Genomic DNA, 15,053 nt, shown 5'->3' on the forward strand with positions numbered 1-15,053 from the left:
TTTTTAATTCCTTTTTTTTTGGGGTAGGATGGGGGGGAGGGCGATTGCCCACTGACACGTCCTTTCATTTGAGTACAATATATTCTCGGTTGTGCTACATGACAGTTTGGTGTTGTTGTTATTGGGAGGATCGTTCCCCCCGACACTATGAGTTTTTTTACTGTCGCGATATACATGTCCTGCTGACTTCAGGAGGCTGGACCATTTAATTTAATTCGAACTCTACTGAACTTTCTTTTAATTCACATATTATTCCGCTCGAACTACACGTCTTATAGAAGGGTATTTAGTGGGCGGGCCGGTCCCAGACTCTATTCCAAATATGTATACCGAATTCATAGTTAACTCCCAAAGACCTTTCATTTGATACCCATTTTTTGGGGTTGGAGAGGCCCCTTAGATACAATGGACCTAATTCTTATAACAGATTTGTTCTCAAATTCCAGACACCTTTCATTTGATATCCATATTATTCCAATTGGTAAATAAACCCTGCTTGAGTTTGGCTTGGTTTTAGGAGGCCCCTCAGACACCAAGGAATAAATTTTTATGTCACATTTGTACTCTACTTTTAAATACCTTTCATTTGATACCCATATTGCCCAAAGCAGTGAAAGAGTTCTGTTAGGGGGATTTTTTGGGGGTGGGGGACCACCCCGAACAATTTGGGCGAAATTTGTATCTCGTACTCCACTCTTAAATACCTTCTTTTGATACCCATATTGTCGCTATTGGTAAACATGTCCTTGCGGCGACACCAAGCAATACATTTTATGTCAGATTTGTACTCTACCTTTAAATACCTTTCATTTGATACCCATATTGCCCAATGCGGTGAAAGAGACCTGATGAGGAGTTTTTGGGGCTGGGGGACCCCCCCCACAAGACTTTTGGCGAAATTTGTATACCAAGTTCGCACTCCTTCATTTAATACCCATATTGTCCCAATCGGCAAACATGTCCCTTCGGATGTGTTTTTTTGGGCGCCCCCCAGGTTAGTTGACCCAAAATTTTATACCAATTTCATGTTTTTGGGGTGGCATGCAAAATTTAGCTTAAACCGGTCCACCCATCTTCGAGATCTGGCGTTTTTGAAAATGGGGGTATAGGGGAGGGTCCGCCTCCCCTCAGATATCAAACAATTTGCTACTCCATTTTCACCGGGGGCTTAAATTCTACCGTCTGTGAAAATATCAATATTTTGAGTCTATACGGAACAGACAAACAAATCGCAACAATTTCATTTTTATATAATAGAAGATAATATTGGGTTGCCCAAAAAGTAATTGCGGATTTTTCATATAGTCGGCGTTGACAAATTTTTTCACAGCTCGTGACTCTGTAATTGCATTCTTTCCTCTGTCAGTTATCAGCTGTTACTTTTAGCTTGCTTTAGAAAAAAGTGTAAAAAAGTATATATGATTAAAGTTCATTCTAAGTCTTATTAAAAATGCATTTACTTTCTTTTAAAAAATCCGCAATTACTTTTTGGGCAACCCATTAATAGATTCCTAATGACTATATTGTCTTTTTTGTCAAATTTCTTAAATACCATTTTTTTTTCATTATTAACAGGTGGTTTTGATGGTACCTCCAATGTATTGGCCGGCAAACTTTTCAATATACCCGTCAAAGGAACACATGCTCATGCCTACATTACATCATTCTCGGGGATAGGAGAATTGAAAACGCGGCTTTTGAAACATAAAACTACGGGTAAGCAAAAAACCATTTCACACAAAACCAAAATTAAAATTAATCTGTACTTGTCTGTAAAGGCATCACCGGGGATCTTTTGGATCTTGCGGTTAAATATCGGCAATCCCTTTCGCAGGTTTTGGATGTCTCCATGGAAGAATCATCAGAAGGTGAACTGGCTGCCATGGTCTCCTATGCCATTGCATTCCCCGATGGCTTTATGGCTCTAGTCGATACGTACGATGTTAAGAGGTATTTCGCTTTTAGGCAAATTCTCTCGGAACAAACCCAACTTTTTTTGTTTTGTATATTTTGTGTGTTATCTATTTTTTCAAAACTCAAAACTCCTAGCAGATGTTCATCATCTACTATATATCAAGTATAACTATCAATACTAATGGAAAATGCACTTAAACTTTCTACCTTTCCTAGTGTTTGTCATAGACCCTCTGTTTTATGTTTGTGTACTCTAGCTTACTTCTACCATTGAGTACTTGTTCTTTTCACTTTGAGGGGTATTAAAGCAAAGACAAGAGGATCTGAATGCATAGATTGGTTGTAATTAAATAGATATTAATATACATACATGTTGACTTCGAAAATCGTTACAGAAACTAATCATTCTGAAAACGTATCTGCTAGTCTTCAAGTTGATTGGTAAAAGCCTATGAACATAATATATTGACGCAGATTTCTATATAAAAATTAAATTTCAATGAAATCTTTATTATAATCAAAAATTCGATTTTTTTTAATGAAAATCAAATTTTGAAAAAAATCTTATAGGCCCTTTTGTACGACACATCGTGATCGTACTCAACGTTGCTTCGACTTTTTCTTTTCATTGATTTTATTTAATTTTCCCTACTTTTCTTCTCTTGTAATAACTTTATTTTGTACAGAATGTGTTTTTCAATATCTGTCTAGTTATACTCGTAGACGTCAATCATCGAAAAAATCAAATAATTTTGATTTTTCAGCCATGACTGATGGTTTTGTGTACATGTGACGCATACACCCTAATTTTCACCAATAACCATGCATCAGATGTGCCATGTAAACGGGCCATTATAATTAAAAATCAATTGGTGTTTGTTTGTCTGTTTGTTCGTTTCTTCCGTATACACTCAAAATCGGCTGAACCGATGAACAGATTTTCTGGAAATTGCAGAATGGTGAAAATAGGGGACGTATCCTTCCTCTTACCCTAATTTTCGAAAAACCCCAGACCTCGAAGATGTCTGGACGATTCAAAGGAAATTTGGTTTATATCTTATAAAGCCCTTAGGGGCGGCCCATTAGGCATCACACCCTCAAAACCACCCAAATAGATATATGACCCATCATGACTACGTGAGTCCCAAATGAATGGTATTTGAGAGTAGAAAACGAGTCTGGTATCCAATTTTGGGGGCCAAGCTTTGCGGAAGGGTGGTGGGGAGGAAGTCCCACGCCAAAAACTGCTTCTAAACTGAACATATTTATCGACTAAAATTTTGGGAGTAGAGCATGTAATCGATATTTACTTTCGGGACCAATTGTCTGGAAGGAGCAATATGGTATAGAATTTGTTGATATCGTAAGGGGGCGGATCATCCCCCTTACCACAAAAGCAAAACCCAAAAATAAAAGTGAACCGATCGGGACAATATAGGACTCAAGGTAATGGTATTAGGAAGTAGATTACGAATATGGTCTGAAAGGAGAAATGGGCTATAAAATTTGTTGCTAGAGTGAGGGGGCGGACCCTCCCCCTTATCCCAAAAGCAACACCCAAAAATAAAAGTGGATCGATAGGGATAATATGAGCCTCAAATGAAAGGTGTTTGGGAGAAGAGTATTAGTTTTATAATAAACATTGGGTCCAGGTACCTAGGGGGGCATCCGACCCCAAACCCCTCTTAAATAGGCATATGGGACGATAATGACAATATAGGACTTAAATGTAAGGTTTTAGGGAGTAGATCACTAATATGGTCTGGAAGGAGTAATAGGCTATATTATTTGTTGATATTGTAAGGGGCCGGATTCCCACCCCTCCCTACCTTCCCTCCCTCTCCTCCCACTCACACCAAAAGCACCACGTAAAAATAAAAGTGGACCGCTCGGGACAAAAAGGGACTCGAATGAAAGGCATTAGGGAGCAGATTACGATAATGGTCTGGAAGAAATATTAGGCTATAGAATTTGTTGATATCGTAAAGAAGCAAAGGCGGTCGCGGACAGACCGAGACCGGTCGACACTGGCTCTTGCACAAATACTGAGTGTCTATGATGCTCGGTATGACAAAGCGAGCTATTGGCGCCTTCAAATAACCAATGGCCATCCTGTGCCCGGTCATTTGGACCGGATTTGGACCGGAACTTGCTCACCTACAGGAGCTTGACGAGGATTGCCACCTCCACATGAAAATGTGACTACAACAACAGTTGTGGTGTAGGATATAAATATTTACTTCTGTCTTTGCCTTTTAATACCCCTCATTATTTTATATCTCTAAAAACAACAAATAATATATGTTTATCTAAATTTTCAGTTTTTTTTAACAGTTTTAGTACCAAATAAGACATAAAAGTATCTAAACATTTATGTTTCGTTTTTTTGTCTTAACCAAATGTTTGTGTCCCGTCCTGCCAAACAAAGTTTATTTTTTTTTTTTAAATATTTAAGTTCATTATTTTTTTTTAACTCGAGTGGATTATAAATATTTTAAAAATATAGAAATTTTTATATTTATTTTTCTTTAAAAAAATCCTAAAAAAAAAACAAAACAACAATGTTAATATTCCCAACCCTCCTCTGAACAGCATAAAAGCAAAAAAGAATGCCAAAGATTTTGATAGGAATTTGAAAAATTCCACTGCCATTCGTTCGTTAAAATCATCCAAAATTGTTGATGTTAAAAATTATAAAAATATGCCACAAAAACAACAAAATGTTGGCAAAAAATTCTACGGAACAACTTCATGGTCACCGCCAACGCCGCCCATGACGCCGCTCATGAATGGATCTTCACCCTCACAATCGTATGACGAAGAAGAGGCGGAAATGCAGAAATCAGCTTCTGCTGCTAATGCTGCCACCACATCTGTGACCGATATGAATGGCTTACATTCGACAAAGTCCTCGAATCTTAAGAATAATTTTCACATTTCCAAAGAGAACATTTCAAAATTCTCATCTAGAACATCATCACAAGAAACGTTACCACCTCCCACACTGCCAAAGTCACAGCCAATTGCGTCATATCAGCCAAAATATGCCGTGAAGTCATTCAGGTAATTTTCTTTCTCTCTTTTGCTACAAGTCCCACACTATTTTTGAGAATATCCGCTACTCTCTATTTCCTCTATGGGGTGTATGCTCGTCGCTTTCGCATACACAAAGACACTAATTATTATTATTATTATAATTATAATTTTATTCTTATCGTTTTCACACTTGATTTTACATAATTAAGTTATCTATTGGCTTAGCTCTTGGAATTGCATCAGCTTTATCGTTTTCCCCCCTCTTTTTGTTCTAGTTTATATTTTTTTAGCTTTACAACCTAAAGTTTATATTTGTTGTTATTTGTTTGCATGCTTTTTATTGAATTGTTTTATGCTTGTTTCTTTTTAGCTTGTTTTGCTCTTTCGCACAATATTTCCTTACTCTTATAAAAAATTAAAAAAAAAAATTTAAGTTGTACAATAGTTTCTAGAATGTCTACCATTTTCGATTCGATTATACATTTGATAAGAGACCAGTATAAACAAAAGCATGACTGGAAGACTACAGAGTTTTGCTTTAATGACGGCTTTAGTAATTTACATAATAATTGCTCCCCAAAGGGGTGTCGCCCTGCCCCCGGACTCGCCTATAAAAAGAAGGTGCCTTTTCATTGACCTAATACTTGAATCTGACATCTGTCATTGATGTATGAGAAGCTTGTCCTCTGTTTCTTAATGCTAATCAAATTTAGCGTTATCTCATAAGCTTGGAGTCTTATCATGGATTCAAAACATTTTTCCAAGCTTTTCGACCTAACTGTGCTCGAAACCGAAGACTATAGCGCCATCATACTGCCCACATAAATCTTTAGTTTCGAGGGTGTGTAATCTTTTTCCGGGATTTTAGTTGCTGCTTTTGTAAATAACGCCGCCAAATTTCTCCCATTGATTGCTGATATCGTAATTGCTCACGTCTCTGCCTGAAAGACTGAACACTTGTCCGGCAGTCTCTGCCAATATCGAGTATACCAATATCAAGTGCATCACTCCCGTCCTCGTCCTTTCCATCTTGTCGCCATTATTAAAGACCAAGGTCTCATCGTCCTCAAATACAGCATCTGACTCCCAGTTATCTCTGCCGGAAAAGCAAAACCTTAAGATACCATCTCGAACCTAGATAGTATGAAATCTTTTTCAGCCTTCCTTCTGTCATTTCTTTAGAATTCCGAGGTCCCAAAGCGCAATCTCTGCCAATATCGAGTTTACCAATATCAAGTGCATCACTCCCGTCTCTCTGCCAATATCGAGTGTACCAATATCAAGTGCATCACTCCCGTCCTCGTCCTTTCCATCTTGTCGCCATTATTAAAGACCAAGGTCTCATCGTCCTCAAATACAGCATCTGACTCCCAGTTCTCTCTGCCGGAAAAGCAAAACCTTAAGATACCATCTCGAACCTAGATAGTATGAAATCTTTTTCAGCCTTCCTTCTGTCTTTCTTTAGAATTCCGAGCTCCCAAAGCGCAATCTTTGCTGCACATATCTTAATACAGATGTCAATAGGCTTTACATTTCCAAACCTATCTGTGGTATAGACGTCAATGCTCCCGTGATTTTGACGCAGGTCAGTATTTGGAACTTATTTAACTCCCTAAGACGATTCCCCTTTCACCGTACGAATGACCCATATGGCACCAGTAGCCGTAGAATGGCCGCGAACATCAAGCAAATTAAAATCCTCATTCAGGTATTTCGCCTCCTTTGGTAACCTTAAATCCGTTAACTTATGTCTAAATTATCTTTCCATGATCTCGCTTAGCGTAGATACAAATTTACCTGGGATTTGCAGAATGGCATCGCCGTTGCTTAGACAGCATGTAATTATGAGACAGCCCGGCGCAGTTCGAAGAGCGTCATTCTGATATCTGAAAATTATTGCACTGCGTGTCACATAGCTGACAATACCACATTGGTCAACCAAGTTTCTTTGTCAGAACCCCAAGTGCTGCCGGCAAATGACTTGAAGACCTTGTTTTTATTGCTGGATGGGGTGGAATGGAGGATAGGTAAAGATTAAGAGTGCCGGAGATATCTTCCCCCGTTGGGGAACTCCCTGTTTCACTCTACGTTGTTTCGAATTTTTATACCCACCAACATAGGATGGGGGTATAGTAATCTAGTCATTCCGTTTGTAACACCTCAAAATATTCGTCTAAGACCTCATAAAATATATTTATTCTTGATCGTCTCGACGTCTTGAGTCGATCTAGCCATGTCCGTCCGTCTGTCGATATCACGATAGAGGTCGAACGCGTAGAGCTAGCTGCTTGAAATTTTGCACAGTTACCTAATATTGATGTAGATCCTTCGGGATTGTAAATAGGCCATATCGATTCGGATTTGGATATTGCTCCCATATAAAACGATCTCCCGATTTGAATTCTTGAACCCTTGGAAGCAGCCATTTTTGTTCGATTTGGCTGAAATTTTGCACACAGTGTTTTGTTATGACTTTCGATAACTGTTCCAAGTACGGTCCAAATCGGTCAAGAACCTGATGTAGCTCACATATAAACCGATCTCCCTATTTGACTCCATGAGCCCATACAAGCCGCAATTTTTGTCCGATTTAGTTAAATTTTACATGTGGTGTTCCGTTATAACTTTTATCCACTCTGCCAAATACGGTCCGAATCGGTCTATTACCTGATATAGCTCCCATATAAACCGATTTCCCGTTTTGACTTCTTGAGCCCTTACAAGCCGCAATTTCTGTCCGATTTGGATGAAATTTCGCATATGGTATAACGTTATGACTTCCAAAAACTGTGCCAAGTAGGGTCTAAATCGGTCTATAACCTGGTATAGCTCCAGTCCCTTGATCATCCTTGTTCGACTCCTAGAAGCTTTATTTTTTGCTGGTTTGACAGAAGTTTGGTATGTAGAATAAAATTATGCCCTTCAACTAAATTTATTTTATATAAATTTTAAGCAGAATCCATGGTGGTGGATTCTCAAGATTCGGTTTTAGCACGCTTTTACTTGTTATCTCTGCTTTGTTGTAATTCAGGCGTGTTGCTGCTACTTATACCGTCATCACGCATTTGTCCTTTGGTTCTTGGTCGCCGCCACTATCAGAAATCAGCATTTTTAAATAAGCCAGCTGGGTGCCCATCGGTTCTTGCTGCATTGTTGTTATTCAGCCAGGTAACTGATGCGTTGACCTACTTCTAACTAAGCGTTTTACATTTTATGCCGTCATCAGGAATTGGTCTTGTGATATCCTTGTCGCCTCACCTATCGGGTTCCAGTTGTTTTATATAGTTTAGCTGGCCTTCAATCGGCTCCTGCTGCATTGTTGTTATGTACCCAGATTACTGCTATGTTTAGCCCATTCTGACTAAGCGGTGTACGTTTTATACAATCATTAGGGATTGGTACTGTGGTCACCATATCGCCGCCACAATCGGATACCAGCAGTCTTAAAGAGTAAAGCAGGGAATCCATCAGCTCCTGCTGCATTGGCCCATTCGCAATCCCTAAAGATACATATACATCAATAAGAAAACAGATATCTACATTCGTAAGACCGCTCTCGTGATTTCGTCAGATAGACAGAAGTACATATGCATGGCTACATCGACTTAGAATGTCAAGACATATAAGAATATTTATACCTTCTGGGGTCTCAGATCAATATTTCGAGATATTACAAGCTGAAAGCCTAGATTAGAAGATGCGTAACTTTTCAGCTAGGTTATTGCTACGTTGTCCTCATACCAACTAGACGGTAGACATTGTATTGTCCTGTAGTATGGTCGATTTCTCCACTATCGGATGCCAGCAGGTGGAAATATTTTAACAGGCAACCCACCGGCTTCTGCTACATTGTTGTTATTCAGCCAGGTTACTGTTACGTTGACCCTAATCTGACTAGGTAGTATTCGTTCCATATCTTTATCAGGGATTGATTCTGTAATATCAACATCGCAGCCGCAATCGGATACCAGCAGTAATAAATATTAGTAAATTAGGCAATCCATCGGCTCCTGCTGCATTGTTGTTATTTAGCTGGATTACTCCAACGTTGACCTCATTCGAACTAGGTGGCATACATTCTATTCATTCATCATGGATTGGTCCTGTGTTATCCACGTCCCCGCCACTATCGGATACTGAATAGTTGAGGAGGCATCCTATCGACTTCAGCTGTTTTGTTGTTATTTAGCCGAGTTATTGCCACAATGACCCAATTCTGTGTAGGCGGTCTTCGTTCTATACCAACATCCAGGATATTCTAGTGGTATCCACGACGCCGCCACAACCGGATATTAGGGTCTTAAATCGCCTAGCGGGCAACCCATTGTCTCCAGCAGCTTTATTGTTATTCAACCGGGTTATTGCCACATTGACCCTATTCTGTCTAGGCTATCTTCATTCTATACCATTATCTGCGATTGATCCAGAGAAGGCGCCGCAACTATCGGATACCAGATATCTTAAATAGTTCAGAAGGCAAAACATCAGTATCGGCTGCTTTGTTGTCATTCAGCCAGGGTAATTGTACGTTGAAATTCGTAATTACATTTCATACCGTTATCAGGGATTGGTTCTGCGGTATCCACGCCGTTGCCACAATTGGATACCGGCCGCCTTAAATAGTAAACCAGGCAATGCATCGGCTTCTGATACACTGTTGTTATTTTGTCGGATTAGTACAACGTTGATCTCATTTTGACTAGGCGTCATGTATTATATTTAATCATCATGGATTGGTCCTGTATAATCCACGTCGCCGCCACTTTCTAAGGTCATAAATAGTTGAGTAGGCAAACTATCGGCTTCAGCTGCTATGTTATTTTTCAGACGGGCTATTGCCACATTGCCCCAACTCTGTCTAGGCGGTATTCGTTCTATACCATCATCTGGAATTGGTCCAGTTGTTTACACGTCGCCGCCACTATCGGATACTAGAGGTCATAAACGGTAGAGGCAATCCATCAGTTCCTGCTGCATTGTTGTTATTTAGCCGGATTACTGCAACGTTCACCTCATTCTAACTAGGCAGCATGCATTATATTCGATTATCATTGATTGTTCCTGTGTTACCCACATCACCGCCACTATCAATCATAAATAATTGAGCAGGAAATCTATCGGCTACTGCTGCTTTTTTGTTATTCAGCCGATTTACTGCTACATTGATCTCATTCTGACTAGACGGTATCCATTCTACACCATCATCATGGATGCCCCATGTTATCCACGTCGCCGCCACAATCGGATGTATATGCAATTTTGCCCATAAACATTGAACTAAACAACAGGCACAAACTTCTCACATATCTGTGAGTGCTGTCCGATTCAAGTTTAAACTCAATGATAAGGGGCAAATGCAAATTTGCCCATAAACATTACACTAAACAACAGGGGCAAACTTCTCAAATATCTGTGAGTGCTGTCCGATTCAAGTTTAAGATCAAGGATAAGGGGCCTCCTTTTTATAACCGAGTCCGCGACGACTATTTGGGGAGAAGTTTTCACATGGCATAGTACTTCACGAATGTTGCCAGGAGGGGATAACCTTGATTGAAATTTTTCTTCTGATCTTCTCACCAGGATTCGAACCCAGGTGTTTAGCGTCAAAAGAGGACAAGCTAACCTCTGCGCTACGGTGGCTTTTCCTCGGATACTAGAGGTCATAAATAGTTCTGCACGCAATCCATCGTTGCCGCTTGTGTTCTTGTTATTCGGCCGGGTTACTCTCACGTTGTCCCCATTCTGACTAGGCAGTATGAGTTCTATACCGTCATCAGGGACTTTTACTTTGATATCCTCTTTGTCTTCATTATCAATTGGATTGGAGACAACCTTCTGGGAAATGGAGGCCACCGTAGCGCAGAGGTTAGCATGTCGGCCTGTGAGGCTGAACGCCTGGGTTCGAATCCTGGCGAGACCATCAGAAAAACGAGGTGTCGCACTGCGGCACGCCGTTCGGACTCGGCTATAAAAGGGAGGCCCCTTTTCATTACGCTTAAACTTGAATCGGACTGCACTCATTGATATGTGAGTAGTTTGCCCCTGTTCCTTAGTGGAATGCTCATGGGCAAAATTTTCAATTTTTACCCTCTGGGAAATATATTCTTTCATATCATAAGCAAGGGCTGCAGGAGGATGTGACTGTATCAAAACAATCAGTTTGTTTTGAAATTTCTTGTTAGAATTTCCGGTCTTTATTCTGACTTCTGAGCATTACCGGGAATACACGTTTTTCCTCTCTCACTTTCTTTGATAACTCTCTTTCGCCTGGGACGCCAAGGAAATACGGGGCTGCTTTGTATGCCGCATTCCTGGTAGCTTTTAAACATATTTGGTTGTACGGTGGCCACCGTAGCGCAGAGGTAAGCATGCCCGCCTATGACGCTGAAGGCCTGAGTTCGATTCCTGGCGAGATCATCACGTAAAATTTTCAGCGGCGACATTTGTTAGGTACTATGCCATCTAAAAACTTTTCTCCAAGAGGTCTCTCACTGCGGCACGCCGTTCGCTCTCGGCTATTAAGAGGAGGTCCCTTATCATTGCGCTTAAAAACTTGAATCGGACTGCACTCATTGATATGTGAGAAGTTTGCCCCAGTTCCATAGTGGAATATTCATGGGCAAAATTTGCAATTTTGTTCGTACATTGACTCTCTGAGATAGACTTTTGGTACCCAAGTACGTATTTCGCAATATTTTTCCCCCTTTAAACAATTTGGTTAGTCGAGTGGGGGGTTGTCGTTGCAATCTGCTACTGTTGTGTTTCTATTGGGTTGCCCAAAAAGTAATTGCGGATTTTTAAAAAAAAAAAAAAATGAATTTTTAATAAGACTTAGAATGAACTTTAATCAAATATACTTTTTTTACACTTTTTTTCTAAAGCAAGCTAAAAGTAACATAACTGACAGAAGAAAGAAAGCAATTACAGAGTCACAAGCCGTTGAAAAAATTTGTCAACGCGACTATATGAAAAATCCGCAATTACTTTTTGGGCAACCCAATATTTTGTAAGGCGGCTTATATACAATACTGTACATATGGATCCCCAATATTGCAATGCATTTCTTACTCTTAGTTTAAATACATGTAAACATACATTTTCTGTATTGCCTTTATTTGTCACTAATTTTCATTTTGTTTTGTATTTGTATTCACTAACATTTGTTGCTTTTAATGTTTGATTTTCCAAAGTTTAATTCATTCATATGTTTCTTGTTGTAGTATTGGCTTTATTCATATACCAATCATTATTAATTTTTAATTTGATTTTTATTTTCTCTTATTTTCTTTTTTTTTCCTTTTGATCTAAATTTATTCGCTAAACCCATGACGAATGACCAAAATTTTTAAAATTCCTCATATTTCTATAGAAGCATTGTTTAACAAACATTTACCCCCCACTCCCTTCCAAAAAATACTCAAAAACCATCCAAAACAGAAAATGAAAATTTCCTTAAAACAAAATTAATAATGACTTCCCGGCACTATTTTGGCAGAGGTATGTAAAACACTCATCTTAAAAACCAAATAAAAACCGTAACATAAATTTACCCAAATGGTAGAAACCCCAAAATTCATGAAAACCTTAAACAAAATCCATTTAAAACTATTTTTATTATAAAATTTTTAAATGTGTATGTCTGTGTTTGTGTGCGTGCGTATTTAAGTTACATATATAATTTTCCCAACAAACAAAGAACAAAAAAAAAAGTTTAAATATTGCTAAAATGTCTTAGTCCTTAGCACAAACCCCTTACACCACCTCTGTTTTTTAAGGTATCTAAGTGTGTATTTGATTTGTATCAATCATTTAAATCTGATTTCTTTTCACTTTTTGACCCCTTTTTAATGTAAAGGTCGTCTGCACTTAGACAACAACAATATACAATAGCAACCCATAATGTATCGCCAATCTGCATTGTGCACCCCATTTTCACTTTATGTGGGCTTATCATCTTCATTGCCATTATTTATGGCTGGCTACGTCATCTCATGCCATGCCATGCCATGCTACCGATATTCTTCACTTCATTTCTTATTTTGAACACCCATTTTTAGTACAATGGTCCGAGAGATAACACTGCATGGCTTTTGTAAAACAAACCTTGTTGAAGCCGCTGTTGTTACCCATATTTTTGACCTTTTTCTCTGTATCTTAAGTTCAAATTTTGATTGATTGAATCCAAGCAAGGCTTTCGTAAGCACTCATACTTTGTTTCAAATTTTTTTTTATTTATTTTGTATACAAAAAGATTGAGAAATTAAAAAATTCAACACCACTAAAATTCATACGGGTAACACAAACTGGTAGTCTATATATAGATGTAAGCTATGTCTTAATATTACGTATTTCGAGGAACCCTAATACAACGTTCTATTCGAAATTTCATCGAAATCGTATGGAACTACACTACTTTCAAAAGCTCAAACGGTAGCTATACCTAAATAAAGGGTGATTTTTTTGAGGTTAGGATTTTCATGCATTAGTATTTGACAGATCACGTGGGATTTCAGACATGGTGTCAAAGAGAAAGATGCTCAGTATGCTTTGACATTTCATCATGAATAGACTTACTAACGAGCAACGCTTGCAAATCATTGAATTTTATTACCAAAATCAGTGTTCGGTTCGAAATGTGTTCATTCACCGTAACGTTGCGTCCAACAGCATCTTTGAAAAAATACGGTCCAATGATTCCACCAGCGTACAAACCACACCAAACAGTGCATTTTTCGGGATGCATGGGCAGTTCTTGAACGGCTTCTGGTTGCTCTTCACTCCAAATGCGGCAATTTTGCTTATTTACGTAGCCATTCAACCAGAAATGAGCCTCATCGCTGAACAAAATTTGTCAAAATTTGAACACATTTCGAACCGAACACTGATTTTGGTAATAAAATTCAATGATTTGCAAGCGTTGCTCGTTAGTAAGTCTATTCATGATGAAATGTCAAAGCATACTGAGCATCTTTCTCTTTGACACCGTGTCTGAAATCCCACATGATCTGTCAAATACTAATGCATGAAAATCCTAACCTCAAAAAAATCACCCTTTATGATCTGATTTACACCATAAGTTAAAAATTCAGCAAAATCAGGTAAAAATAGACTTAGGGAGATCAATCGGGAATCGGCCTATATGGCTTCAATACCCAGCTATAGTCTGATGTGTATCATATTCCACAAGGGTCTCGAGTGATCTCTTTCAATTTATGCTGAATAGTATACGAAATCTACCTTTTATGGGCCCAAAAATTCTCAATCGGGTAGACCGATTACACAATGGACGTTTTTTTACACCCTTCACTCCGATCCACGGCGGTTAGCTATGTCCGTCTGTCTGTCCATCTGTCTGTCTGCCTGTCTCTCCATGTTAATTTGTAAATTCGGCACATAATTTTTATACCCACCACCAAAGGATGGGGGTATATTCATTTTGTTTCCGTTCCGTTTGCAACACATCGAAATATCCATTTCCGACCCTATAAAGTATAGATGTTCTGGATCAGCATAAAAATCTAAGACGATCTATGGTTGCCCAAAAAGTAATTGCGGATTTTTTAAAAGAATGCATTTTTTATAAAACTTAGAATGAACTTTAATCAAATATACTTTTTTACACTTTTTTTCTAAAGCAAGCTAAAAGTAACAGCTGATAACTGACAGAAGAAAGAATGCAATTACAGAGTTACAAGCTGTGAAAAAAATTGTCAACGCCGACTATATGAAAAATCCGCAATTACTTTTTGGGCAACCCAATAGACATGTCCGTCCGTCTATCAGTTGAAATCACGCTACAGTCTTCAATAATAGAGATATTGAGCTGAAACTTTGCACGGATTCTTTTTTGTCCATAAGCAGGTTAAGTTCGATAATGGGCTATATCAGACTATATCTTGATATAACTCCCATATAGACCGATCCGCCAATTTAGGGTCTTAGGCCAATAAAAGCCACATTTATTATCCGATTTTACTGAAATTCGGGACAGTCAGTTGTGTTAGGCCCTTTGAAATCCTTCGTTAATTTGGCTCAGATTGGTCCAGATTTGTATATAGCTGCCATATAGACCGATCCTCCGATTTAGGGTCTTAGGCCCATAA

The 15,053-nt window shown here is 38.7% G+C and overlaps 1 protein-coding gene across 3 annotated transcripts in view; it reads left to right on the forward strand.

Moving 5' to 3' along the window:
• LOC106081747 (nicotinate phosphoribosyltransferase) overlaps positions 1-15,053 on the forward strand; it is a 114,156-nt gene that overhangs the window by 85,414 nt on the left and 13,689 nt on the right. For 2 of the 3 annotated variants that reach the window (XM_059364247.1, XM_059364248.1), the window contains exons 6-8: positions 1,576-1,716; positions 1,779-1,950; positions 4,507-4,977. In XM_059364247.1, coding sequence (XP_059220230.1) covers positions 1,576-1,716; positions 1,779-1,950; positions 4,507-4,977 — 784 coding nt within the window. The remainder of the gene's footprint in view (positions 1-1,575; positions 1,717-1,778; positions 1,951-4,506; positions 4,978-15,053) is intronic. The other variant, XM_059364249.1, reaches the window with a different exon arrangement.

Source organism: Stomoxys calcitrans, chromosome 3, assembly GCF_963082655.1.
Source record: "Stomoxys calcitrans chromosome 3, idStoCalc2.1, whole genome shotgun sequence".
Classification (NCBI taxonomy): Eukaryota; Metazoa; Arthropoda; class Insecta; order Diptera; family Muscidae; genus Stomoxys; species Stomoxys calcitrans.